The sequence below is a fragment of the Engraulis encrasicolus genome, chromosome 6 (assembly GCF_034702125.1).
Source record: "Engraulis encrasicolus isolate BLACKSEA-1 chromosome 6, IST_EnEncr_1.0, whole genome shotgun sequence".
Lineage (NCBI taxonomy): Eukaryota > Metazoa > Chordata > Actinopteri > Clupeiformes > Engraulidae > Engraulis > Engraulis encrasicolus.
The window spans coordinates 1184118-1210763 of record NC_085862.1 but is presented as its reverse complement, the minus strand read 5'-3'; the positions used below and the strand labels follow the sequence as shown (position 1 = coordinate 1210763).

General features: G+C 43.0%; 2 protein-coding genes across 7 annotated transcripts in view; both read left to right on the top strand.

Annotated features, from left to right (window-relative positions):
* Positions 1 to 21: 21 nt before the first annotated feature.
* Positions 22 to 17358, top strand: mettl13 (methyltransferase 13, eEF1A lysine and N-terminal methyltransferase). 2 transcript variants are annotated; one of them, XM_063200437.1, is made up of 10 exons: positions 22 to 475; positions 1910 to 2059; positions 2458 to 3055; positions 4911 to 5110; positions 6016 to 6208; positions 7319 to 7455; positions 14243 to 14294; positions 14923 to 15135; positions 16125 to 16256; positions 16765 to 17358. In XM_063200437.1, exons 1-10 carry the CDS (start codon positions 323 to 325, stop codon positions 17109 to 17111), a joined length of 2175 nt encoding a protein of 724 aa, XP_063056507.1. In that variant the 5' UTR covers positions 22 to 322; the 3' UTR covers positions 17112 to 17358. The 2 variants fall into 2 exon arrangements, with proteins under 2 accessions (XP_063056507.1, XP_063056506.1); XM_063200436.1 differs by lacking the exon at positions 14243 to 14294 and having other exon boundaries at positions 7319 to 7507.
* A 768-nt stretch (positions 17359 to 18126) lies between these two features.
* LOC134450592 (dynamin-1-like) overlaps positions 18127 to 26646 on the top strand; it is a 117744-nt gene continuing 109224 nt past the window's right edge. For 4 of the 5 annotated variants that reach the window (XM_063200440.1, XM_063200438.1, XM_063200443.1 and 1 more), the window contains exons 1-2: positions 18127 to 18433; positions 18780 to 19007. In XM_063200440.1, coding sequence (XP_063056510.1) covers positions 18847 to 19007 — 161 coding nt within the window. In that variant the 5' untranslated portion in view covers positions 18127 to 18433; positions 18780 to 18846. The remainder of the gene's footprint in view (positions 18434 to 18779; positions 19008 to 26646) is intronic. The other variant, XM_063200439.1, reaches the window with a different exon arrangement.

Genomic DNA, 26646 nt, shown 5'->3' with positions numbered 1-26646 from the left:
AGAAATGTGTCCGGGCTGACAAGGCGTCCCATAAAGTGTGGCACATGTGGACATTTGGATGCAGCAGGTTGACAATTTGACAAGGGGCGTATAAAAGTTTTGTTACTTTTTGTTTTGTTATATTAAGCCCTTACGTATGCGTATAGAAACAGTTTTGTTTGTAATGCAATATGGCATGTGTGTGAACCGTAGTTAGCACAGGTTTTTTGCTGACCAATCTGATCAGTGGTGTGCCTGTTGTTGCTGCTAAACAAGACAGTATTGGCAAAATATTCCCCCCCTTATGCTTTAGTCTGAAATAGTTAGAAAGGAGTCCAGAAGAATGAACTTGTTGCCACGAACCACAGAGGAGCTGAGCTCGGTGGACTACTGGGAGAGTTTCTTTCGGAAACGTGGAGAGAAGGCGTTTGAATGGTATGGGGACTACCACTCTCTCTGTGGAGTGCTGCACAAATACATCAAAACACGCGATCAGGTAACTCGTTTTGTATAATTTTATTCATAGGGGTCAATTAAATTGAATAAAATGATCTTGTAGTGTGTAGTGTGGTGTGTATAGCTGGGGTGTGTATTTGTTAATGGGGTTAGAGAGACAGGCATGTTTGCCTGTTTGCATGCTTTGGGTCCATCCCTGCACATGTTAATTGTCTTTTGTTTGCCTATTGTGTTGATATGTTTTTATCTGTGCCCAAAACAAATTTCTTCCTAGACGAGACAATAAAGGCTATTCTATTCATCCTATCCTAAAACGTGTATCTGAGTTCACAGTGTCTAGACCCAGGGATGACTGGAGCACTCAGTAACCTTTTTTAGAGTTTAAAAAATATATATTTTGGTGCACACAATGACTGATGTTTCGGCGCACCTGCACCTTCCTCAGAGTCAAAGCTTTTGACTCAGAGTCTTTTGACTCTGAGGAAGGCGCTGGTGCGCCGAAATGTCAGTCATTTTGTGCACCAAAATAATAATAAAAACCTCTAAAAAAAGTTGCTGAGTGCTCCAGTCATCCCTGGGTCTAGTCACTGTGAAGTAGCTTGTCTTGATACTGCTGTCCTCAACGGTGAGCACCACCAAGGCTGAAGCGCAGACATCCCCTCTTCAATGTGTATCTGAGTTGTTCTAATCCAGTGGTTCTCAACTGGAACAGTCTTGGGACCCACCATTTTCCACTCTCATTCGGTCGCGACCCAATTTTTTTAGCGTTCAAGTCAATTCAATGCAATTCTCAAAATGTAACCAAGACTCGAATGACTGGTTGCACGCTATCTATCTCGCATAAACATTCAGATTGTATGTATGACAACAGATGACACAGAGTTCACAAGCCTATCAAAATAAAAGTTGTAAATTGTTGCAGGAAAAGTTGGATTTTTTTTTTTTTTAGAATTACGTTTTTTTTACACCAAGGCTCCGCAACCCACCCATGACCCCTCCGCGACCCACTTTTGGGTCGCGACCCACCAGTTGACCACAAGCATCAAGGATATCTGGGCTTCCATAACTCCCATGCACTGTTTTTGCCACTGACTTCAATGTTAAACGCATCATGGCCATTATGAAGACAGAGAATGTCCTAACCAAGTATTGACCATTGCATGTTATGTAGAAAGTACCAAATTTCAACTGATTTAATGTGACCCAAATTTTTATGAAGAAAAATGTGATTTTATAACAATATTCTAATAATTTGAAAACCCCAATTCATGGGTTTTTTGAGCTGGAAGGCCAACGTATATAAAAAGAAAAAAAATAATGATTGGAATAGTTAAAAAACTGGGCCATGAATCTACAATCCATGACAGTTTAACATTATTGATGGAATTATGGAAATAAATCAACTTTTTCATGGTATTCTAATAAAAAGGCCTGGAGCTGTATTTAGTAATGGCTTTGTTTTGGTCCCGTGTAGGTGCTGGTGGTAGGCTGTGGCAACTCTGAGCTCAGTGAGCAGCTGTACGATGTGGGCTATCGGCAGCTCACCAACATAGACATCAGCGAGACGGTGGTGTCACACATGAACCAGCGCAACGCCGAGCGCCGACCGGACCTCACCTTCCAAGTAGGGATGCACAGATACACATTTTTTCACTTCCGATCCGATCCCGATATCTTAATTTGGGTATCTGCCGATACCGATACTACTCCGATCCAATGCCAAAATCACATATATGCATGGGTTCCAACTTGAGGTAGGCCCAAGCAGACTATTTGGTCAAAAAAGGGAGTCAGAAGAACAGGGAACCAATTAATAAGCAAAAAGTAACAAGTAAAAAAGTAACAATCCCATCCTGAAAACGAATATGCAAGTGTTATGATTTCAAATTAACATTTCACCTGACTTAATGTCTCTATCAGGAAAATTCCGATATTTTGGGAAAATTCCGATCCGATCCGATCTTTGAAATATGTTGATATCTGAATCCGATACCGCTACCGATATCCCATCCCTACTTCCAGGTTCTGGACGCCACTCAGACGGGCTTTGAGGACGGCAGTTACCAGGTGGTGTTGGATAAAGGCACCCTGGACGCCATGGCGTCCGAAAAGGAAGGCGTGCTGGCCACCAACATGCTGACGGAGATCGCCAGGGTGCTGGCCGTCGGCGGCCGCTACGTCTGCGTGACTCTGGCCCAGGAGAACGTGGTGCGTCTGGGGGTGGAGTTCTTTGCCAAGGCCGGCTGGGCCGTTCGGCTCCACTGCATGACCAAAGAGCAGGATGAGGACTCCTCGGAGTCCACGTTCGCCTTGCCGGTGTTTGTTCTCGTCTGCACCAAGTTCCGCCAGCCGCCGCCGTTCGCCGTGCTGGAGATGTGCTTGGGAGAGGACGGGGCGCCTAAGAGACACGCGGCGGTGCCGGAGATTCTGGCCGCGGTGAAAGACCGGCAGACGTACGCGCTCTTGCGCCAGAAGCTCCAGAAAGGCACGGACTCTGGCAGCAGCCCGGCGCTCACGCTGTGCCACACGGCCACCGGGCGGCCGCGATACACCCTCACCGTGCAGGACAGCCCGCCCAGTGCCAAGGTGCCCCGACTCAACCAGTTCGCCATCTTCATCGGTGAGGTTAGATAGATAGATAGATAGATAGATAGTTTATTTGTCCTTTTGTAAAATTATTCTGTGCCATTTTCAGTGCATCTGATACAATTACAAAGATTACAATTACAATTACATTGGTGAGGTTTAGCCTGCAACCTGTGAGTGCTTTCCAATAAGCGACCTTGCCTCCTCCACTTGTGCTTGTCTCCTCGCCCCACCTCCTGGTCCCTCCTCCGTGGAGAAACCGATAAAGTTTCCCAGCTGTCAGCCTAGCCACAACAACTTTTGAGGGACTGTTTTCCATTCACCATCCCAATTGCAAATGAGAAGAAGACTTTAAAATTGAGCGTTTTGCAAGATATTGAAATATAATGCTGTGGTCAGTGATGTCATCATGACATATTACTTCCTGGTACGAGGAGACAAGCACAAGTGGAGGAGGCAAGGTCGCATATTGTAATGCACTCAGGGTCTACTTTGGTGCTGTGTGTACAGCTGTCATTGCTGTTGATGTCATGCAAAGAGACCACTTTATCAGTGGAAGCTATTTATCTTTCTTAAAGTTGGTAATGCATAAATCCCTTAATATACTGACATTGTATTTGCCAATTTTCACACAGTGGACAGCACAAATGGACTGATATGGTGTACTTTTTTTAACTGCTATGCTATGAAAATACAGTATGTGCAGCCAGGACAGCCGCAGAGGGGGCGACAAAGTAATCAGTTGTTCGGGGCCCAGGGAGACATTGTATTGTAGTCCAGTCTTTCTCAACTGGTGGGTCGCGACCCAAAAGTGGGTCGCGGAGGGGTCATGGGTGGGTCGTGGAGCCTTGGTGTAAAAAAAACGTAATTCTAAAAAAAAAAAAACTTTTCCTGCAACAATTTACAACTTTTATTTTGATAGGCTAGTGAACTCCGTGTCATCTGTTGTCTTAGATACAATCTGAATGTTTATGCGAGTTAGATAGCGTGCAACCAGTCATTCGAGTCTTGGTTACATTTTGAGAATTGCATTGAAATGACTTGAACGCTAAAAAAATTGGGTCGCAACCGAATGAGAGTGGAAAATGGTGGGTCCCAAGACTGTTCCAGTTGAGAACCACTGTTGTAGTCCATTGTATGTATTGGATGGGGGGGGCCCTTTCAGATGACTTTGTCCTGGGCCCAGCAAAAGCTCTCAGCGGCCCTGTGTGCTGCACAGCAGTTAATAACATCATCGCTCCTGAAACAAACACAAATTAATACTGACATTGTATTTGCCAATCTTCACACACTGGACAGCAAAAATATGTAGTGGCGTGGTGTACTTTTAACTGCTATGTGCAACTGCTTTTCTATGAATAACTTACAGTAATGGATGATGTGCGGCACAGTTTATAACGTCTCTCATAAACCCAAATGACTTCGCAGTAGGGATGCAAACGATTAATCGACTTTAAACGATCAATGCGTTAATCGATTAAAAAACATTAATCGCAATTAATCGACAATTCAACTGACAAGAGACCCTGGTGAAATGGGCATGTGAAGACTGTGTGTGAGGAGGGGTGTGAATAATGTGAATATTTAAATCTCCTTTGGATTAAAGAGTTGAAATAGAATTCATTTAAATGTGGTATTTTATCTCATTTTTTAATTCAATTTTTTAGATTTGGTAGTTTTTTTTCGAGAAACATTGAGATTTCGGGGGGGGGGAAACGCAGCTGATCAATTAATCGTAAGTCGATTGATAAGGCATGAATTAATCGATAATTTGCATCCCTACTTCGCAGTGCCACAAGGTCGTGAGTCGGACTGGCTGTACGGCTTGACGGTGACTTTCATTGTTTGTCCTCTAGTTTGTCTCTAATCCCTACTAATGACCTTCGCAGTGCCACAAGGTCGTGAGTCGGACTGGCTGTACGGCTCTGCGGAGGGCCGTGTGCAGCTCGCTGCCAGCGCCAACTTCAAGCGGCTGGTCATCGCCTCCATGCACCGGGACCAGGAGTACCAGGACATGCAGGCCATCCAATCAGAACTCTCGCCCATGGTGATGGAACTCGCCCCACCGGGCATGCCAGCCAATCAGCAGGTAGACAAAGCTTTGCCTTAGTTTGAGCTATATGGCTGTATGGATTTTGTGCGACGTAGAACTAGCAGAGTTCGGCATAGAACGTTAGTAAACCTCCCTCCAGAAGCCTCATACAGTGTCGGTAGAACGTTAGTAAACGTCCCTCCAGAAGCCTCATACAGTGTCGGTAGAACGTTAGTAAACCTCCCTCCAGAAGCCTCATACAGTGTCGGTAGAGCTATCGGTCTGGTCCTTCAGCTCAGCGGTATCATGCTGTGCATCCCATGCCCAAACTGGAGCATTGACTGGTAGGTGGCAGGTTCGAGCCCTGAGTGATGAACCAGTGCAGATCATCTCAGTTACATTTTGCCCTACTACCCAAATGAGGTCCAGTCCAGAGAGAGATGGGATGGGGTTGGGAAATGACCGGATTGGAACCCCAAGGGCATTTAGCCTGGGCATGGACAGGTGCCTTTGTTCGCTCAGACACGGCAGCCTTCTCATGCAGTTCACTTTCATCAGGGCTATACATTAACACCTGCCAACCGGCCAAATTTTGATTTCAATTCAATTTTTAATTCAATTTGGCTGGTAGAAAAGAAACCTTTAGTAGCCACTTTAACCCATTAATGGCTCGTGAGACTAGCATCTACTAGTCATTTTGTCTGGTTATGAAAAAAACTATAATTACTACCTTCACCATGGACCCTGTAAGAGGACTTGTAACCTGGTTATAATAACCTGGTAGGTAAATTCACTTTTTATATGGAGAAAAACCCTTGTTTACTAACAGTGGCCAGTATCACACTGTATTATGCTGCTATTCATTTCCAGAGGCCTCCAGCCATCTTTAAACTCTGCTGATACACACACAAACAGACAGACACTTGCAAGTGATGTCATATCCTCCCCCTGTCTCTCTCCAGGTGCCCTTCCTGTCCGTGGGGGGAGATGTGGGCTGGCGTCAGGTGGTGGGGCGGGGGGTGAGCGCGCTGACGGGGGAGTACACCGTGGAGGACGTGAGGGGCGACGGCGGCCATCTTTACAGGAGACTCGTCTTCCTCAAGAACGACCAGCTGGTGCAGTCTGAGAGCCGCCTCTGCACACACAACGCAAAACGTGAGTCATATACCGCGGCACTATGTAGGATTAAAAAAAGTTTAAATAATCACTGTCCGGAGTCAGCCGATGCTTATTTGAGTCACTAGCAAGAGAACGATGACTCTTGCGACCACTTTCACGGTCCGTCCACTGAGAGCCCCAAATGAAAATTTTGACAGAGCGGCCCGCCATGAGTGTCATGGGAAACACTTCTCATATGAAAAAATCGCTTTACACTCAGATTTATATCAACTGCTGGCATTCTGTGATGAAAAACATTCTCACTGCGAGTTTATTTAAACAGCATTTTTTCATGACGGTGTAGATTTTGAGACAGGCATGCCACGGGCACCGCGCAAACTACGTAATCCTACATTGTGCCCCTTTAAGAGGATAGTTATGCTTATATGCTAACATCACTAATAGAATAGTAGTGCTTGTAATGCAGTGTTAGCAGAGGTAAACAGTAACCCTAATAGAATAAACTTGGGCAAGTCATTTACAGTATAGTGCTTGCTGCTTGTAAGTACATTTTATTGGGTACAGGTCTTTTCGTCGAATGGATTCTTGAGAGGGGACCATTCGAACAAAACGTTGGACCATTCGTATAAGGCAGGGGATCTTTCGTCGAGGACGTTCCGTCTACCGCAAAAGCCTTCGAAACGTCCTTAAAATTGAACTAAAGATCCTCATTAGACGAATCGTCTCGAATTCCATTTTATTCATACAGCACATTTTGAAGCAGTGCAAACTGACCAGAGTGCTGTGCAGTGTCTGACTAAAACAATAAAAGAAGAAAGCATATTAGCAGCATGGTAATAAAGCATATTAGCAGCACTCCAATAGACAAACTAATGCAGTAATAACAGAGATGATGAACACAGTCGCCCTAGTGGAATGCCCTTGGCTGATACATTCATTTATGTTCTAATGAGTTCAGTTGTAAGCAACTGGAGAACTTGATGGAGCTTGAAAAACGTTTCATTCCTCATCCTGGAAGCTTCATCAGTTTACAAATTACAGACTTTATCTGTTGTGTAATGGGGTCATTAATTCAATAATTTCATAACTGTGTAAATCCAAATAGTCATCCTCATATTTCTCCGTCATGTCTTCTTCCCATTTCAGCATCTGCAGCACGCAAGAAGAAGAACAAGCGGAAGGCCAACCCCTCGGCCTCAGAGGCTCCGCCCCCCAACGCAGCCCCTGATGCCTCCAGCGCCATGGCGATAGATCACAGCGTTCTCTGCTGCTCACACCACGAGGTCATGGTGGCTGGCATGGCCATGCTAGGACTGAGGCCCAGTGGCAACAGTGGTAAGACATGGGATCTGGTATAAATCCCACAGTGGTAAGATATGGGATCTGGTCTAAATCCCACAGGGGTAAGATATGGGATCTGGTATAATTACCACAGTGGTAAGATATGGGATCTGGTCTAAATCCCACAGTGTTAAGATATTAGGCCTTGAGCCAGGACCCAAAAATTGACCTCTCGCAATCGAACGGGTGGGCAAGTTCTAAGCTGTTTTTTTGACTTCTTGGACATCTCAAGTAAACAGTTTGGAATGATAACCATTGCAAACAGGTAGCTTTTTGGTAATTATCATGCGTTGAAATGGTGGACCAGTAAAATGAAAATGTGAAAATCGGTATTGTGGTTCTTTGCTATTATGTAGTTTGTTGACCACACAAGGTGCTTGAATTACCTCAGGGATGCTTCCCCTTCTATTAAGACCCTACAGGGGTTGTTAGACCACACTAAGAGGCCTAATAGAATGACCTCAGCAATTTGTGAAGGACAAAATGTGATAAAAAGGATAACATATGAAATCCGTTTTTTTTGTTTTTGCTTTTTTTACTTTTTTACTTTTCCCCCAACAGCAAAGCAACACCAAAAAATATAATGAATTAACACATACTAACATGTGACAACCATGTACATTAATATGGCATGATAACCATTGCAAAGAGGTAGTTAGTGAAAGATCATGCGTTGAAATGGTGGACCAGTAAAACGGAAATGTGAAAACTGTATTGTTGTTCTTTGTTATTATGCAGTTTGTTGACCACAGGGAGCTTAAATTTCCTCAGGGATGCCTTCCCTTCAATCAAGACCCTAAAATAGTTGTTAGACCATACCAATAGACCTAATAGAATCACCTAAGCAATATATGAATGACAAAATGTGATAAAAATGACAGCATATTAAATCTTTTTTTTTTAAACTTAAACTTGTCCTGCAACAGCAGGAATAACATGAACAAACACCATGAACAAATACACATTAACCATATTAAAATAAACTAAAGAGCATTATTTCAGTCCTCAAGATCTGACTGAGTCCAGTAAGCATCTGGAAATATGTCAACATGATTATCCTCTTCATGCTGATATACGCATGTCTGAAGTTTTTGGAGGGTTGTGCATTTTGAGCTACTTCTCAGACATTGGCAATCCGACAGTTTACATTGATGGCTGCACTTGCAAGACATCAGTTGTAGCACTGCCTCAGGGGCTGGAGATTGCCGCATCCACTGTATAGTGTGCTGGTCATTTTCATAGTTGGCCCAGCCATGGTCAAGTGGGCTTGGGATTTGTGGATGCTGCTGAATACTTGCTCTCAAGATGCCAGCCTGATGGTTGGCAAACATAGCATGCATGAGGAGGCAGTCCTCACATGGTGGAAGTTGTCTTGATTCACACTCTCCATGCTGAGTGCAGAAAAACTGGTAGCAGGTTGTATTTATGTTCTACGTATTTGTCGATGTTATGTAGAGTTGGCACCTAAATGCTTCATCAATACATCCATGGACAGCTCCAAGTCCTGTCCCAGCTTATGAAAAACTGCTTGAAAGAGCTCTGATCTCATCGTGAGCTTTAGGGCTCTGAGCTTTCCACGGCCTGCACTGTCCTTTTGTGTTTTTATGATTATTTTTTGTATTTACTTTACATTATTTTTCTATTGAAGCCCTAGCCTCTTCCCCCTTACATTAGATAATGTGTATTTCATGTTAAGATATTCCCTATCAAATAACCTGGTGGCTCGGTGGTACTCGCACTGGGTACAAAGTAGTTCAAGAAAACTGTCGTAGTGTACCCCGGCTGGCTTTAACGTCGTAACGCAGTCCCTCTGTTATAACCTTATTGTCACCAAATGGTGATGGCCAAGTCTCAATCGGTTATCTAAGACTTCCTGCATTGTTAGTAGGGATGCACGATGTCAAAAATTTCGGGCGATACCGATATCCGATTATGATATTCCGGTTTTGGCCGATGACCGATATTAACCGATACCGATGTTTTTCTTTCTTTTAAAAAAAAAAGAGATGACAATGATGCAAGCAAACAGAATTTTTGAATGTCGTCTTATTTCCAAAAACACTTTTTAACTCCCTGTGATAATTAGATAAAAAAATAGAGACAAAATAGAAGACAAACAGTGAAAGTCATCGTCAAGTCCATTCTTTTAGAACCGTAACATATAAAAAAAAACATCGGCATTAACATCGGCCCAGTTTTACCCATCAGACCGATGTCCGATGTGTTGAATATCGGCCGATATCGGCCGATACCGATACATCTGGCCGATACATCGTGCATCCCTAATTGTTAGCAATGTTGTTATAATGTAGTTGAGCGTTTTCAGCCAAGAGTGAATTGGCCTGTCGCCAGGCCCATTTGCAGTAGGAGGCTATCAGAGGTGGAAAGAATTACCATACTTGTTTCAAATTCTACTCAAAGTAGAAGTAAAATTACCTCTTTAAAAATCTACTTGAGAAAGTTAAAAAATACTAAAAAAAAATGTAATTTGAGGAAAAGTTAGTTTTCAGTTGGTCTGTCTATTGCTTTCCTTAAATAGCACCCTTCGTGACCTCTGTCTATCTCTACACAAGTCATCTTCCAATAACCTGGCAATCGTGACAGCAAAATTCTGTGTGCCCTGGTGTGGCAAAATTGCAGGCCTAGGGTTAGCTCATTGATACAATAGCCCATTACTCTGAATTTAGGGGTCTGGATTTCATTGTGTTTGGGTCTGGGACCTTCCATTTCAAAGGCTGGGACGCCTACCAAAGGCAATAGTCTGATGCATTTCATTTAATTCCCTGTTGTGGGATTACATTCATGAATAAGTTTTGTTAATAAATAATAAGTCTTCTATATCTTCTAAAAAAGGCTTTCAGGCTGCGTTGCTATACAGATCTAGTCCCTGGTGTGTGCTCTACTATTCTCAGCCAGTCGCTTGCAACTCTATTGTGTCCCACCGTCTGTGGGCTATCGGACTAATGGTATGGGGCCGGCGGGCCCTAGATAGTAATCCAATAGATTAGTCCAAAATAGATAATTTATGGTAAATGGTAATAACACACAATTTCCCTTCATGTCTGACAGATTTTCCCCTTTATTTCAATTTTGCCTTCCTCAGTACTCAAGGTAGATGTAAGTAAAATACTTGGGCCAAATTGTAATTTGAGTAAAAATAAAATCACCCACTTTAATAACTACCTTGGAAACTACAAGTTACACATCAAAGTACTCAATTACAGTAATTTGAGCAAATGCAATTGCTGGAGGTTATAGAACTTAAGTATGAGGTGGCCCCTTGTCAGTATATCAGGAATATACACATCGCCACTAAAAGTGTATAGGCCTTTTCCTCACACATGTGTTATGTTTAAGCATGCATGTACAAACCCCAACTCCGATGAAGTTGGGACGTTTGGTAAACAGTGAATAAAATCAAAATGCTATCATTTTCAAAACATTCAATCTATTCATTAGATGGAGAATAGTGAAAAGACAACATATTAAGTGTTAAAACCGAGAAAAAATATTGTTTTGGGGGACATATGTACTCATTTCTAATTTGATAAATCCAACACGTCTCAAAAGAGTTGGGACGGGGATCAGTGAAATTTAGTAAACATCCAAATAAGATAAAACAACAAAGAAGAACATTTCAAAATGAATTGTACTGACGGACAATATAGGTGTCCAGGTATAAGATCATCACAGAGAGGCTGAGTCACTCAGAATTAAAGATGCAAAGGGAATAATTACCATAGTTATTACATACATTTTTGAATTCCCTTTGATTTACCACGATTGAGTGTATATAAGACATATTTTTGTTAATAAAATCATTGTATAGGTTCATGACATCATGAAATATATATTGGCTGTAGTCTCACTCTAATTCCTGGAGTGCTAGAGCTATTGAAAATTGACCATATTAAGAATGCTTAATGCATGAAAATGACACAGGGGTTTAACATTCTCCTAAGCACCTGAGCTCACTTGAAATAGACCCAGAATACATGGGAAACTGTCCTTCGCTTACAGAAGTCAGCAGAAGTTGTAGAAGTCCATTCTTTTTGACAATAATAGAGCATTGCACATCCTGTGCTACAGTGAAAATGGACCATCCAACTTGTGTTAGTGCTAGCTTCAAAAGTCAGCCTCCATGATGGCATGCGGATGCAGTAGTGCATTGGTTAAGATGTTCTCACTCATCTGTAGAGTTAAATACAGTGCTGAATGGTATAAATGGGTTTTAAACAGCATGAAAAGCCACTCATGCATTATATTTTGAAGGGAGATCTTCGATTACTGCCACATATTAAGGTCAAATTGCATTCTCTACTATGTTTTAACAGTTTGGCTCCATCATAAGGACCAGCATGTGATAAAATGGTGGGTTTTTGGTCAAGACCTGTCACACTGTAAGCACTACAGAAAGGAAAACATTGCAAAACATGACCAGGAATACACCCACCATTTAAGCTGGTGAAATCATGTCCAAGATAGGAATTAACACTGTTTTTTATATAAAATCATCTCATCGGTTAATGTATTTAACTGTTAAGTGTTGTCTTTTGTTTTGTTTTTAGTCTTCCTCGACATTTGCTGCCATTTATTGTCCCCGTCCCAACTCTTTTGAGACGTGTTGGATTTCTCAAATTAGAAATGAGTACATATGTCCCCCAAAACAATATTTTTTCTCGGTTTTAACACTTAATATGTTGTCTTTTCACTATTCTCCATCTAATGAATAGATCGAGTGTTTTGAAAATGATAGCATTTTGATTTTATTCACTGTTTACCAAACGTCCCAACTTCATCGGAGTTGGGGTTAGTACAAGAAAAGGTATTGTACTTGAATTGATGTCTATCTCTGATATTGTCTAAAGAGTGCCTCATACTTAAGTACTACTTATTACTACTTAAGTGTTTTTGGGAAACTCAGCCGAAGACGATATTATAAGAGTTACCAGCAGGGACAGCCAGATGAAGGTAGATATTTGAGCAGAAGGAGACAAATGCAAGCAGATAAAGCTCATAGAGTCAACTCCATCTGTCAGGCACAGACACACAACCACTGCCACACCAACACGCATGCACATTATGTGTTTTCTCTGGGTTATGTGTGGAATGATCAAAATTTGAGAATAGCATAACATATGAATCTAGAAACCACCACTTATTTTCACATAGTAAATGTACTTTCATTACCAGACACTGAAGCAGTAACTGTAAGGGAATGCAACTCTTCAATTTCTTGATTGTTAATAATCGTCAAACATGTAATCTATTATTCCCTGTTACTGGCCTGCTCTCTGGACTCTTCATACAGTATGTTGCTTTGAAGGTGGGGTGATCCCTCACCCCCACTGCTTTCAGTACAGAGTGGGTCAGTCTGTTGATTTGGGACTTTACTTTTATGGTTAGATTTCCAAACCCCAGTGATTGTATCATAGGCATGCACAGATATAGGAACGGACTTTGTGGTGCTAAAGCACCTGCCCCTTCGCAGTATTGGACGAAAAAAAGGCCCTTTTTGAACGTTCCATTTTTATTTTGTCACAATGTGTTCCATATTGGCATGATCATCTACGGTAGAAATTCTTGAGATCAAAAGCATGTGACAATTCCCCCTGATATAATATAGTTTATAATAAAAGGGTGAATAACTTATGTCTCAAGGGCCGTTTACGGCCCCAGATGTAATTTTAATCTTATGCAGTTTCACATGGAATTTGACATGCTTTGTAAAGAACTCTTAGAAATTTAATTTGCAATACAATTAAGTTGTTTTCAGGGGACCTAGTGGAGGTGGGGTCTGTTGTGAAGGTGCCCACCTTCAATATAGGCCTAAACTGCCGGGGGAAATCCTGATCTGTGTTCATAGTGCAGCCTTTTATAAAATTTGAAGTGGCCCACGAATGAAAACGGCTCCCCACTCCTGCTCTAACCTAGCAAAGCAACTGGAAGTTCCACACGCCCCCCGCCCCCACCTTGAGCACCTGCCCCCAAAAATGTCTGTGCATGCCACTGGATTGTATAGTGTAGTACACTCTCAACAACAGCATGGTACAAAAAGTTACTTTATCCTCTCCAAACACCCTTAGTTGATGTAAAAAGTGAAGTCTCTGCTTCATCAAAGAGGTCTTTGTCTACATATCAAATTCGAGTGTGTCTCTAAATTAGTTTACATTTAAGTACAGTACACTTTGTTTGGATAATGAAACTTTTTAAAGAAATTTTTTAAGAAAATTTGTAATACAAAACCCACCTGTATTGTAATGTACTGGCAAAATTGTGTGGTGAGGCATAGAAGATTTATTTTTCTTACCCAATGTACCAGTATTTTCACTCTTGAGAAATAAACCCTCATTTTAAACGAAAAGTCAGTGAAAATGGGGGCCTGAACTAAATTAAGTGGGAAATATGTGTAATGTGCCCTTTGAACTATCCAAGAATTTTGTATAACATCTTTTCCTATAAATATATTTATCTCACAGTCATTTTTATGTTCAATTTATCAAGATATTAGCAAATTAGCCTAGGCGTTTTTAGTGTAAAATGGTTCAAATAAGAAATGCATGAGAAATATGATAAAGCTACTGTTCTGCAAAGGTTATCATACCAATTCATAAACTAGACATATATAGCAATAATAAAATACCAACAAGACTTTGCCCACCCTTTCGATTGCGATCGGTGGTCTGGCTCATGGACTATATGGGGTTGGGTAGAAGTAATCACCACGAGGTCATGGTGGCTGGCATGGCCATGCTAGGATTGAACCCCAGTGGCAACAGTGGTAAGACATGGGATCTGGTCTAAATCCCACAGTGTTTAGAAGTAATCACCACAGGGGCCACAGTGGTAAGACATGGGGTGGGTTGGGTAGATGGGTAGAAGTAATCACCACAGTGGTAAGACATGGGGTTGGTTGGGTATAAGTAATCACCACAGTTATAAGACATGGGGTGGGTTGGGTATAAGTAATCACCACAGTTATAAGACATGGGGTTGGTTGGGTATAAGTAATCACCACAGTGGTAAGACATGGGCTCGGGTATAATTACAACAGTGGTAAGACATTTTCATTTATCCTTTATTTAGCCAGGATTGTCCCATTGAGACTACAGTCTCTTCTGCCAGTGAGTCCTGGTCAAAATGGCAGCATACATATAGTTACAGACACAGACAAACACAAAGACAAAAAGGAAAATAAATGTACAAAAAACACATTAAAAAGAATAAGTTTACATAAAACGTATTTTGAGATTAAAAGTAGCCTATGTGCTGCATAGTCAGAAACAATGACACACCCCATGTGTAGACATGGGGTTGGGTATAAGTTATTACCCCAGTCGTGGGTCTATTGATGGTTCTGTTGTAATGTCCACAGACCAACTGATCTCGGTTCTGTTGTTATTCCCCAGACCAACTGATCTCGGTTCTGCTGGTGGGTCTGGGTGGCGGAGGTCTGGCCCAGTTCCTGCATGACTTCGTTCCGTCCTCGCGGGTCGACGTGGTGGAGCTGGACCCGGCGGTGCTGGACTTGGCCCAGACCTGGTTCGGGTTCAAGACCAGCGAGCGGCTCAACGTGACCCTGGCGGACGGACTGGCACACATCACCTCCCTGCAGAGCCAAGGTGAGAGGAAGGGGAGCGGAGACCGGGGGCATGAATGGTGGCACACGATTGGCCTTTATTTTATGGGCTGTGAAGATGTTAAAAACTATGTATATCACTTTTAGCTACAGACTTTGCATGGATGCATGAAATGTTCTACAAATACGTTTCATTTTATTGTTACTGCTTTTGTTGTTTGAAGAGTATGGTCACAACATCTTGTTTGAATGAGTGTGTGAAGGTGTGTTGTCTTGGTATGATGTAATGTTTTGTCTTGTACTGTCTATATTGTCCAGGTTCAAGGGGACCCTACTGAAAATGAGATGTTGCATCTCAAGAGGCTTTCCCCATGTGCAAATAAATAAATATAATATCGGATCAGAAGTTAAGCAAACTTTGGAGTTCTCACCATTTTTTCAGAAGCTGGGATATTTTTGTGTCAGCTCTTAGAATGTTCAAGTACCGTTAGAAAGACTGAGAACAAAACCCTTCCTCCTCAGAGGGGTAAAGGCTTTTATTATAAACAATATTATAACATTCAGTCGTAATAACAATTTACATTTCCCTGTTAGTGCAATACATCTCCCAGACATGTGTGCCCGGAGCACTGTGCAATTCTTTGGGTGCGTTCCAATATGCGACCTTGCCTCCTCCACTTGTGCTTGTTTCCTCGTACCAGGAAGTAATATGTCATGATGACATCACTGACAACAGTATTATATTTCAATATCTCACAAAAGCTCAATTGTAAAGTAATTTTCTCATTTGCAAACTGGATGGGGAATGAAGAATAGTCCCCCAAAATTTTTTTGGGCTAGGCTGACAGCGGGGAAGCTTATTTATTTTCTTCACGGAGGCGGGGCATCAGCAAAACGTGAGGCCACAAGCACAAGTGGAGGACGCAAGTCACATATTGGAATGCACCCACTATGTGTGTATCTATCTTGCTCTCCACAACACCTCCCCTATCTGTCGCTTCCGCTGACGTTCCACCTCGTCTCTATTTATAGGTGGCCATGCGTATGATGTCATCGTGTTCGATGTGGACAGCAAGGACCCCAGCCTGGGCATGAGCTGTCCTCCTCCTGCCTTCGTAGAAAAGGCCCTTTTGGAGAAGGTGTTCAGCTTGCTAACCGCACGAGGTCAGCTCCACATTTACATGCTTTAATTTAGTTTAGTTTAGTTTGTTTGACTGCAGTTCTTTTTTTGAAGCAACAGGGTACACATTGATATGAATAAATACTGTTAATAATTATTTTCTTAAGGTTTTTTGGGGAGGCTTTTTGCCTTCATTCTTGAGCACGAGGTCAGCTCCACATTCCCCATAAATGCTGTATATGTATATATTTTCTATCTCAATTCCATGTTAGACTGCAGTTCTTTATTAGAAGCAATTTGGTCACACATTTACTGAATAAATGATTTTTATAGTTTTAACCAGGGATGGAAATAAGCACCCATCCACCAAATTTTTCAACTCACCAGTCACTTTTACTGGTAAAAACTGTGAGAATTTTAAATCTACCTGTCACCGTGACTGGTGGGGAAAAAACTTAAGTTCCACCCCTGGTTTTAACACATGTTGTTATGTTTGACTGCGTAGCCTACTGATGTACAATCAATCCCTCCTTTTTATCTCCTCTGCTGCAGGAGTGTTCATGCTGAACCTGGTGTGTCGCGACTCCTCCTTACGACAGCAGGTGATGACCACGGTGAGGGGCGTCTTCCCCCGCGTCTACTCGCGGCCCATCGAGGGAGAGGTGAACGACATCCTCTTCTGCCTGAAGGAAGCAGCAGCAGCAGCAGCAGGTGGACAAGACAAAGAGAAGAGTAAAGACCCCAAAGACTCTACTAGTGGTGGTGCTGCTGTACCTACTGCAGAGCTGAAGAAGGCAGCCAAGAGCCTGCAGGCGGCCATGCGGGCACACAGCCAAGGGGCACCCAGCAGCCCACACCTAGACATCGCCGCCCTGCTGGAGGAGCTACGCATCGCATAAATAATAAAAATAATACTGTATGTTGCTATGGTGTACATGGGAAAGATAATGCATCAAAAATGGAGTATCATGATTTATCATATGGATAAATTATGTCTGTATAAATATATTTGAGTTTGGAGTGGTGTGTGGATGAATGAGTGTGTTTGGTTGTTTTGTCTGCTCTCCGCCTTCTTTGTTTCATGTTGAATCTCATTTCATCTGTGATCCTTTAAAAAGAAATTAAAGGCACATTCAAAAACTTTTAAAACAAGTCTCCGGATTGCACTGTATGTAGTCTCAAAATATGTGTCAGGAAGAAGTAGGCCTGCACTGTTTATCGTTCCAGGCACTAAGATTTGGTTTGGTAAATGGTGCCCTGGCGTTCCTGCCGGAGACTGCCTCAAGATCTAGCGCAGTGGTTTTCAAAGTGAGGGCAGGGGACCCCTGGGGGGCCGTGGAAAGTTGGTAGTGAATATTTAAATAAATTATTTAAGAAATGTAATGACTAATAAAGACCACAGGAATGGGGGGTGCACAGGAAAAGTGTGGCACGCCCCACGTAAAGGGGGCCTTGGCTGGAATCTACGGGTGTATGGGGTCCTTGGCACGGTTAAGTTTGGGAACACCTGATCTTGAGATGTGTTTGGGTAACAGAGCCAATGGCCAGGTGGTGAGGCGCTGGCCTATGCCAAAAATGCCAGTCCAGTTTGTGGTCTCAGTCCAGCCCTTCATTTGGGGAAACAGGGGAGAAAGGAAGGATTGTGTTTTGTACTTACTACAACCCAAGGATTAGGCCTAACTCTTACAGACTGGCCATCAAACATGAATCCAACTGAAATGAACACCAAAACAAATCACATTTTTACACACTGACGCAACGATTGAAGGGGTCTGGGGAGGGGAATATCGCGACAGGGCAAGTCTATGCAAGCCAATGAATCTATTGATGTGTGTGTGCAGTGGAATATGGACAGGAATATGTCACATATCCAGATGAGGTGTGGCTGTCTAGTCTTGCTGATCCAAGCGCGTGCGCAGATGACCGTTAGCTGTCAATGTGCGGAGTCTCAGACTGAGGAGTTTCCCCAACTAACTAAGTTGGCTCAAAGTTGGATCCAGCCAATTACCTTAGTGTTAATGTGCGGTATGTCTCTTGATATGTTTCGTGTAGGTTTGTATTTGTATACGATAACTTAGCAAACAATAAGTAACAGAGTTCCGACGACTGAGTGGCGCGCAAGCAGATTTTTCAAGTCCCGACTTGGACCGTTCTGGTACCGAATGTGGCTGTGATATGAAATCGGATATTTCGACACTTTCGTTTCAATTTAGCCAACAAGGTAAGACGGGACCGGTTTTGTTTTTCCTCTTTCCGTTTTCCCAAGTAAAGTTTTCAACTGAATAGAATGGCTCCCCTGCACCCTTGAGACCCCCCTGAAATATCACCGACTGCCCACCGCTAACAATAACTCCAAAGGCATGTACAGTAAGCTAACTTTCCAGCTAACGTTGAAGCCAGCAGTTTTAAACATCTGGGGCTGGACACAGTAGAGTCATTTCTGTAACTTACTGAATCTTTAAACAGAAAAGAACTCAATTCAAACCTCATATGCAATGTAAAATGCCAACCTAACCACATAACGTTGCCACAACACAGTTGAATGTTTTGGTCTCTCTCTCTCCCAGTTGAACTTGACACTGGAACTTGACTCTCGATTTCAGTCGCCCGCCGCGTCCCCGCGGCTCCGTGACCATGGGTAACCCGGGGATGGAGGACCTGATCCCGCTGGTCAACAGGCTGCAGGATGCCTTCAGTACCATTGGACAGTCCTGCAACCTGGACCTCCCTCAGATAGCGGTGGTTGGAGGACAGAGCGCGGGGAAAAGCTCAGTGCTGGAGAACTTTGTGGGCAGGTAAGTGATGTGATGTGATGATGTGTGAAGGGTGTTGGGTTGAAGTCTCTGTTGCTGTATCAGCATTGGTTGTTATTTCTGCACTGCAATTCACACCATTCACCCATGTAGGCTAGAGTGGATTATTTTAGATGTGTACACACATTCAGAAAGTGTTTCTGGCTACTGTAGACAATTGGTTGGTGTTTACTGCCATTAGGTTATCTAGGCTAGATTTGTTTTGCTCTACTCAGGCACATTAAACTGTGTGTGTGTTGAAATCTGCATTCTTGTACATCTAAATTGAACCACACTCAACTGTGTTGCCTTGCCTGTTTGGCCTTCAGCTACCATAAAGCACACTGATTGAGTGCATGGTATAAAACATGCATTAAACAAGTGCAAAAGTGTCGCAGCAGTGAGGGAAGTGAACTCTAGGTTGATGCTTTTTTGATGTCTGGTGACTTGAAGTGTTTTGTTGGAGTGGTCTGCTGTTGCCGAGAGCGACCGTGGCCTGGTGAGGAAGAACAGAGCCATGTCTCTTATCAGGAGAGGGGCTGGGGTCAGAGTTGCCAGATCAGATGTGTCTGACCAAATGCTGCCCAAAAGCTTCTCAAAATACGCCAAAATGCGCTAAATTCCGCCCAAATTCATCAAATTACATTGACTTCTATGGGCCCAAAACGGCGGAAAAAAACGCCAAATGGCCAATTTTTCCCGTTTTTACCCGCAGACGCTTGTCTGACAACACTGGCTGGGGGCAGTAAGGAAGGCGGGATCAAGTGGCTCTTTATTAGTAGTAGTGTGCCCTGATGACCAAGTGGCTCTTTATTAGTAGTAGTGTGCCCTGATGACCAAGTGGCTCTTTATTAGTAGTAGTGTGCCCTGATGACCAAGTGGCTCTTTATTAGTAGTAGTGTGTAGTGTGCCCTGATGACCAAGTGGCTCTTTATTAGTAGTAGTGTGCCCTGATGACCAAGTGGCTCTTTATTAGTAGTAGTGTGCCCTGATGACCAAGTGGCTCTTTATTAGTAGTAGTGTGCCCTGATGATCAAGTGGCTCTTTATTAGTAGTAGTAGTGTGCCCTGATGACCAAGTGGCTCTTTATTAGTAGTAGTGTGTCCTGATGATCAAGTGGCTCTTTATTAGTAGTAGTGTGCCCTGATGACCAAGTGGCTCTTTATTAGTAGTAGTGTGCCCTGATGACCAAGTGGCTCTTTATTAGTAGTAGTGTGCCCTGATGACCAAGTGGCTCTTTATTAGTAGTAGTGTGCCCTGATGACCAAGTGGCTCTTTATTAGTAGTAGTGTGCCCTGATGACCAAGTGGCTCTTTATTAGTAGTAGTGTGCCCTGATGATCAAGTGGCTCTTTATTAGTAGTAGTGTGCCCTGATGACCAAGTGGCTCTTTATTAGTAGTAGTGTGCCCTGATGACCAAGTGGCTCTTTATTAGTAGTAGTGTGCCCTGATGACCAAGTGGCTCTTTATTAGTAGTAGTGTGCCCTGATGACCAAGTGGCTCTTTATTAGTAGTAGTGTGCCCTGATGATCAAGTGGCTCTTTATTAGTAGTAGTGTGCCCTGATGACCAAGTGGCTCTTTATTAGTAGTAGTGTGCCCTGATGACCAAGTGGCTCTTTATTAGTAGTAGTGTGCCCTGATGACCAAGTGGCTCTTTATTAGTAGTAGTGTGCCCTGATGATCAAGTGGCTCTTTATTAGTAGTAGTGTGCCCTGATGACCAAGTGGCTCTTTATTAGTAGTAGTGTGCCCTGATGACCAAGTGGCTCTTTATTAGTAGTAGTGTGCCGCTGCAAAGTATTGCCGAGTATGGTAGGAAGGAAGGAAGGTGTCACAGGGCAGCTGTGACCTAACGGTTAAGGAGATGGGCTTTAGATCAGAGGGTTGCTGGTTCAAATCCCACCATTCCACTCCCCACATCTCCATCCATGGCTGAAGAGCCCTTGAGCAAGGCACCTAACCCCACACTGCTCCAGGGACTGTAACCAATACCCTGTACAGTACTGTAAGTCGTTTTGGATTTTGAAAAAGCATCAGCTAAGTGTAATGTAATGTAAAGGTAGCAAGAACACCTTTGGCATTGGCGTTGGCGTTGTTCATGCTGTGCTGTCAGGAAATATCTAGTCACCTACCGTCCCGCTGCACTGCTCCCTTGGGGCGCCATCGGGGGCTGCCCCCTTGCACGGGTGAGGCATAAATGCAATTGCGTTGTGTGCAGTGTGCACTTGTGTGCTGTGGAGTGCTGTGCCACAATGACAATAGGAGTTGGAGTTTCCCAGTTGGGCTTTCGCTTTCACTTTCCTGCGGGGACAATACATACATCATCCCTTTCCCATTCTTTCCCTCCCCAGATACTGTAAAGCAAGGGATCTATGGCATCTCACAATATCAATAGAAGTTCGTCCATAAGTTCGTTTTCTTGGCCTTCAGCGTCTGATTGACATGTGACCAGTATTCTCAGAGATGTCGTAAAATCCACTTTTAACATTATTTCACCTGAAACGGAAAAGTCACTCTTCCAACCATCACTCGCCTCCCTCATTACCAAGAGTCAGAGGAGTCCAGGATCATCTTCCACATGTAGTGCCTCTTGATTTCCGCTGTCACATCCTCCAATGTATGTAGTAGGCAGGCTGTATGAAACACTGCTTTGCTTCCTCACTGCACAAATACTCCTAGCGCGACATGAGCGAGGCGAGCGACGGAAGTAATTGACTTTGTATTGAGTCGCGCGACAAAAGCGATTCTGAAGACTAGAGGCGTTTCGCGCGACGAGAGCGACAGTTTGAAGTTGAAATCCTTTCAACTTTCTATGACACGGTTCGGCGACTAGCCGCGACAGCCAATGACTTTATAGAGGTCAGTGGCCACAGCCAATGGGAATGTTTGAATGCTTTGCCTTCTGCCTGTACGGACATACTCTAGCCTCTTCAATCGCTCGCATTGCTTGCTGCTGCACAGAAGCGATTCTCTGTCGCTTGAATCGCATCGCGCCTGGTCTATTCGTGCGCTAACAGTGTAGATGCACTAGTCTTCTTGAATTGGATTGTGCATTGATGAGCCATTTCAATGTCTTAATTATGCAGTGACTTACTTATGGGAACCGTGAGGCCTTACCAGGGCCGCTGACAGCTTTTGATGGGCCCAGGACAAAGTCATCTTAAAGGGCTCCCTACCCAATACATACAATGTAATGGGGACCCAATTCTGGGCCCCCTATCTCCCTGGCCCGGGACAACATACTCCTTTGTCCCTACCCCTTTCGCCGGGCCTAGCCCCCCCTGACCTCCATGCAGAAATGGACTTGCGATTCAAGAGGGATTTATATTGTTTGTTTGTTCAGATGTTTTTTGCCAGCAGTCCTGGATGGGATTATTGCGCAATAGGCTGTGAGCAGTGGAACTGTAAGAATCTGATCTGAACTGGTTGTAATTATGAAAACTGCTTGAGTAGGCCTAACTGTTTTACATTATATTCTAAAGAAATTCTGCCATAATTTTCAATTCATAGCTAAAAGAGTTAAAGGCTAAGTTTGTTTCGTGTCTATTAAAACACTTTTTTTTCATTCTATGTGACTCTTTTAATGTAAGCATTTTACCAGGCAATATGACCCTCATCTGTTTGTAGATATTAGTCTGTGTGTGTTGTGTTTTGTTAATATTGATTTGACAGTGAGTGAAAATAAACATCCTGTGTCAGGCTACCAGGAGAGTTGTAACTGCTAAAACAATGGCCTGCAAGTAGAGACCCGCCCTGCCTGCAGCATTGTCAGAGCTGCAGCACGCCGCCGGCAGAGTCAGTCTTGCAGGATGTATAGGCAATGCTGTAATGGAAGGCATCTCTGTGTGAGCGCGGTATGTGTGTGTGTGTTCTTGAGCACAAGTGCATGCATGTATGTGTGAGTGTGTGTGTGACTGTTTTGGTCTGAAGCGTCACTTTGAAAGCAGCTCCAAGATTGGCCTCAATTATCTGTTTGGATCAGAATGTTTAAGTCAGTTCAGGTCAATTGTATAGGCATGAACGACCTTCCGGGTACTTTGCTCGTAAATGTGCGTTACGCCCCTTTATGGGTGAAAACAAATCGAATGTCTCATCAACTTACATGCTACATCGACTTGTCTAAATGAACACAGCCGCTTCAGCCACGGCTGTTTGGCTCTATTATTTGAACAGCCGGCAACACAGCACGTTTTCGGCATGTTGCGCGTGAACAACGCTAGTCTACAGGTGCGTATCTTTCGTTTATTAAACCCCAACATCACCAATAGACTTGCATGGGTTGTTTTCCCCCACAAATGGGCGTAACGCACATGGAAAACGTCACGCCATTCATGAGTATTCTGTTTGGACGGACACAGGCTGGCTATGCTGGCCTGCACGGCATGTGGGATCTCTGGTTTTGTAGGCCCGTAAAGCACCGTTGCAAAAGTAGAATGCGGTAGTCACGCAAAAAGCACAAAAGCACAACAATTACCTCTTAATGTATGTCCTCTACAAGTCTTCTGTTGTCCAGTCTTGCACTTTAAATGTCTGTATGAGCACTGTCTATGTCCATACTGTCTTAAGTCCATGTATAAGTACTGTCTATGTCTATACTGTCTATGTCCTTATCTAGATTAGTCTATGTCTGTATGGGAAAGCAAGAAATGTAATTTCAAATTCTTTGTATGACCAGTGCATGTAAAGAAATTGACAATAAAACCTACTTGACTTGACTTGACTTGAAAAGACTTTACTACAACAGTACCAGGGCTTTTTCTGAACGGGGAAATAGGGGCGCTCCACCCTCATACCTCCGCGGGTGCGCCCTCATACTTCTTTTTTTTTAAATATATAAATTACTTTTTTGAGCGCCCCTAGTAAATTTCTCAGTCACAGGGGCCGCAACCTACCATGATGCTCCCTCATTCCAAAAAATCCTAGAAAAAGCCCTGAGTGCTACACCACTATGACAATACACAGGGCCTTTAGTAATGCATTACTACCACAGTACTACACCACTATGACAGTACACAGGGCCTTTAGTGATACATTACTACCACAGTACTACACTACTATGACAGTACACAGGGCCTTTAGTAATACATTACTACCATAGTACTACACCACTATGACAGTACACAGGGCCTTTAGTAATGCATTACTACCATAGTACTACACCACTATGACAGTACACAGGGCCTTTAGTAATACATTACTACCATAGTACTACACCACTATGACAATACACAGGGCCTTTAGTAATACATTACTACCATAGTACTATACCACCATGGCAATGCACAGGGCCTTTAGTAATGCATTACTACCATAGTACTACACCACCATGACAATGCACAGGGCCTTTAGTAATGCATTACTACCATAGTAATAAAACCACCACGACAGTGCACAGGGCCTTTAGTAATGCATTACTACCATAGTGCTAACACCACTATGACAGTACACAGGGCCTTTAGTAATGCATTACTACCATAGTACTACACCACTATGACAATACACAGGGCCTTTAGTAATGCATTACTACCACAGTACTACACCACTATGACAATACACAGGGCCTTTAGTAATGCATTATGACTTGGGCTGGGTAAAATAATACACAGGGCCTTTAGTGATGCATTATGACTTGGGCTGGGTAAAATAATACACAGGGCCTTTAGTGATGCATTATGACTTGGGCTGGGTAAAATAATACACAGGGCCTTTAGTGATGCATTATGACTTGGGCTGGGTAAAATAATACACAGGGCCTTTAGTAATGCATTATGACTTGGGCTGGGTAAAATAATACACAGGGCCTTTAGTGATGCATTATGACTTGGGCTGGGTAAAATAATACACAGGGCCTTTAGTGATGCATTATGACTTGGGCTGGGTAAAATAATACACAGGGCCTTTAGTGATGCATTATGACTTGGGCTGGGTAAAATAATACACAGGGCCTTTAGTAATGCATTATGACTTGGGCTGGGTAAAATAATACACAGGGCCTTTAGTGATGCATTATGACTTGGGCTGGGTAAAATAATACACAGGGCCTTTAGTGATGCATTATGACTTGGGCTGGGTAAAATAATACACAGGGCCTTTAGTGATGCATTATGACTTGGGCTGGGTAAAATAATACACAGGGCCTTTAGTGATGCATTATGACTTGGGCTGGGTAAAATAATACACAGGGCCTTTAGTGATGCATTATGACTTGGGCTGGGTAAAATAATACACAGGGCCTTTAGTGATGCATTATGACTTGGGCTGGGTAAAATAATACACAGGGCCTTTAGTGATGCATTATGACTTGGGCTGGGTAAAATAATACACAGGGCCTTTAGTGATGCATTATGACTTGGGCTGGGTAAAATAATACACAGGGCCTTTAGTAATACACTACGACTTGGGCTGGGTAAAATAATACACAGGGCCTTTAGTAATGCATTATGACTTGGGCTGGGTAAAATAATACACAGGGCCTTTAGTGATGCATTATGACTTGGGCTGGGTAAAATAATACACAGGGCCTTTAGTGATGCATTATGACTTGGGCTGGGTAAAATAATCGATTTAATCGATAATGGAGCGATTTAATTTAAAATTCACATAATCGATTCACAGGGCACAAAATCGATTTTTTGGTTCTTTTTCTTTTTGTTCTTTTTGTTTAATTTAGGTCTATGGAAAATACCCAGTAGGTATTAGTCAATTAGGCCTAGGCCTACTTATTACAAATTAGCAATCTGTTAACATTGTCAAACCACAGCCCTTTGACATTTTTATATAAAAATAGGCAACGGCATCTTTTGGGGGAAACCCTGGCACCAAGAAGGGAACGGATTGAATTGATTCGGACTGAATGGAATAGAATGGAATTGAATCGTGATTAATCAATTCAAAGCCCTAAGAATAGAAAATGAATCGATACAGGAACATGGCTGCGATACCCAGCCCTAATTACGATTTGGTCATTGCCATTGTGTGAACAGCCAGTTTATAACTGGGGCCATGTGTTAAAGGGTTAACTAAATTAGAATGATCTTATCTTCTATGGTGGTCCCGAACTGGCGTCACAGCCCTTATAGAACAGCCTAGCCACTCGCTATTAAGCCCCATTGTACCAGTTGTTTGTATTAGTTTGTATTAGTTCTATGGTTCGGAGACCAGAATGAATGGGACCCAATGGAGCTAGATGCTAAAAATCTTAATTTTCACCCAGGGCTCGTCAATAAAGCTCAGATTTGAATGTCGTTCTGGAGATTTCAATAAGGGTTTCACGCAACAGTATAATAAAAAAGCACATATGTCCGTTTGATTTGTTACAGGAGGCGTTTTTGTTGCTCACTACTCGCTAGCATTTTGCTAAGGATGTGACGTCATAGACACTTAAAAATCACTTTTTAAGCATATGCGTGGCTCAAAAGATCTAAAACTCAGCCGTGGGTATTTTCTATATATAGTCTTTCGAAAGCAACATCCGAATTACACGAGAAAAAATCATATACTGAGATAAAGGCACCATGAGGGGTTTTGCTCCATAGGACTCCATTCATTCTGGTCTCCGGGCCACCACGTGGATAAGGGTGGTACTGCCCTTCAGTTCTAAATCTGCCATAGAACTAATACAAACCTGCCTCGTTTCGGAAAC

Coding starts and splice junctions, on each gene's coding strand:
- mettl13 (XM_063200437.1), top strand. CDS start 323: ATGAACTTGTTGCCACGAACCACAGAGGAGCTGAGCTCGGTGGACTAC. Junction 3,056..4,910: donor CCAGTTCGCCATCTTCATCG/GTGAGGTTAGAT, acceptor TGACCTTCGCAG/TGCCACAAGGTCGTGAGTCG. Junction 14,295..14,922: donor GAACCCCAGTGGCAACAGTG/GTAAGACATGGG, acceptor GTTATTCCCCAG/ACCAACTGATCTCGGTTCTG.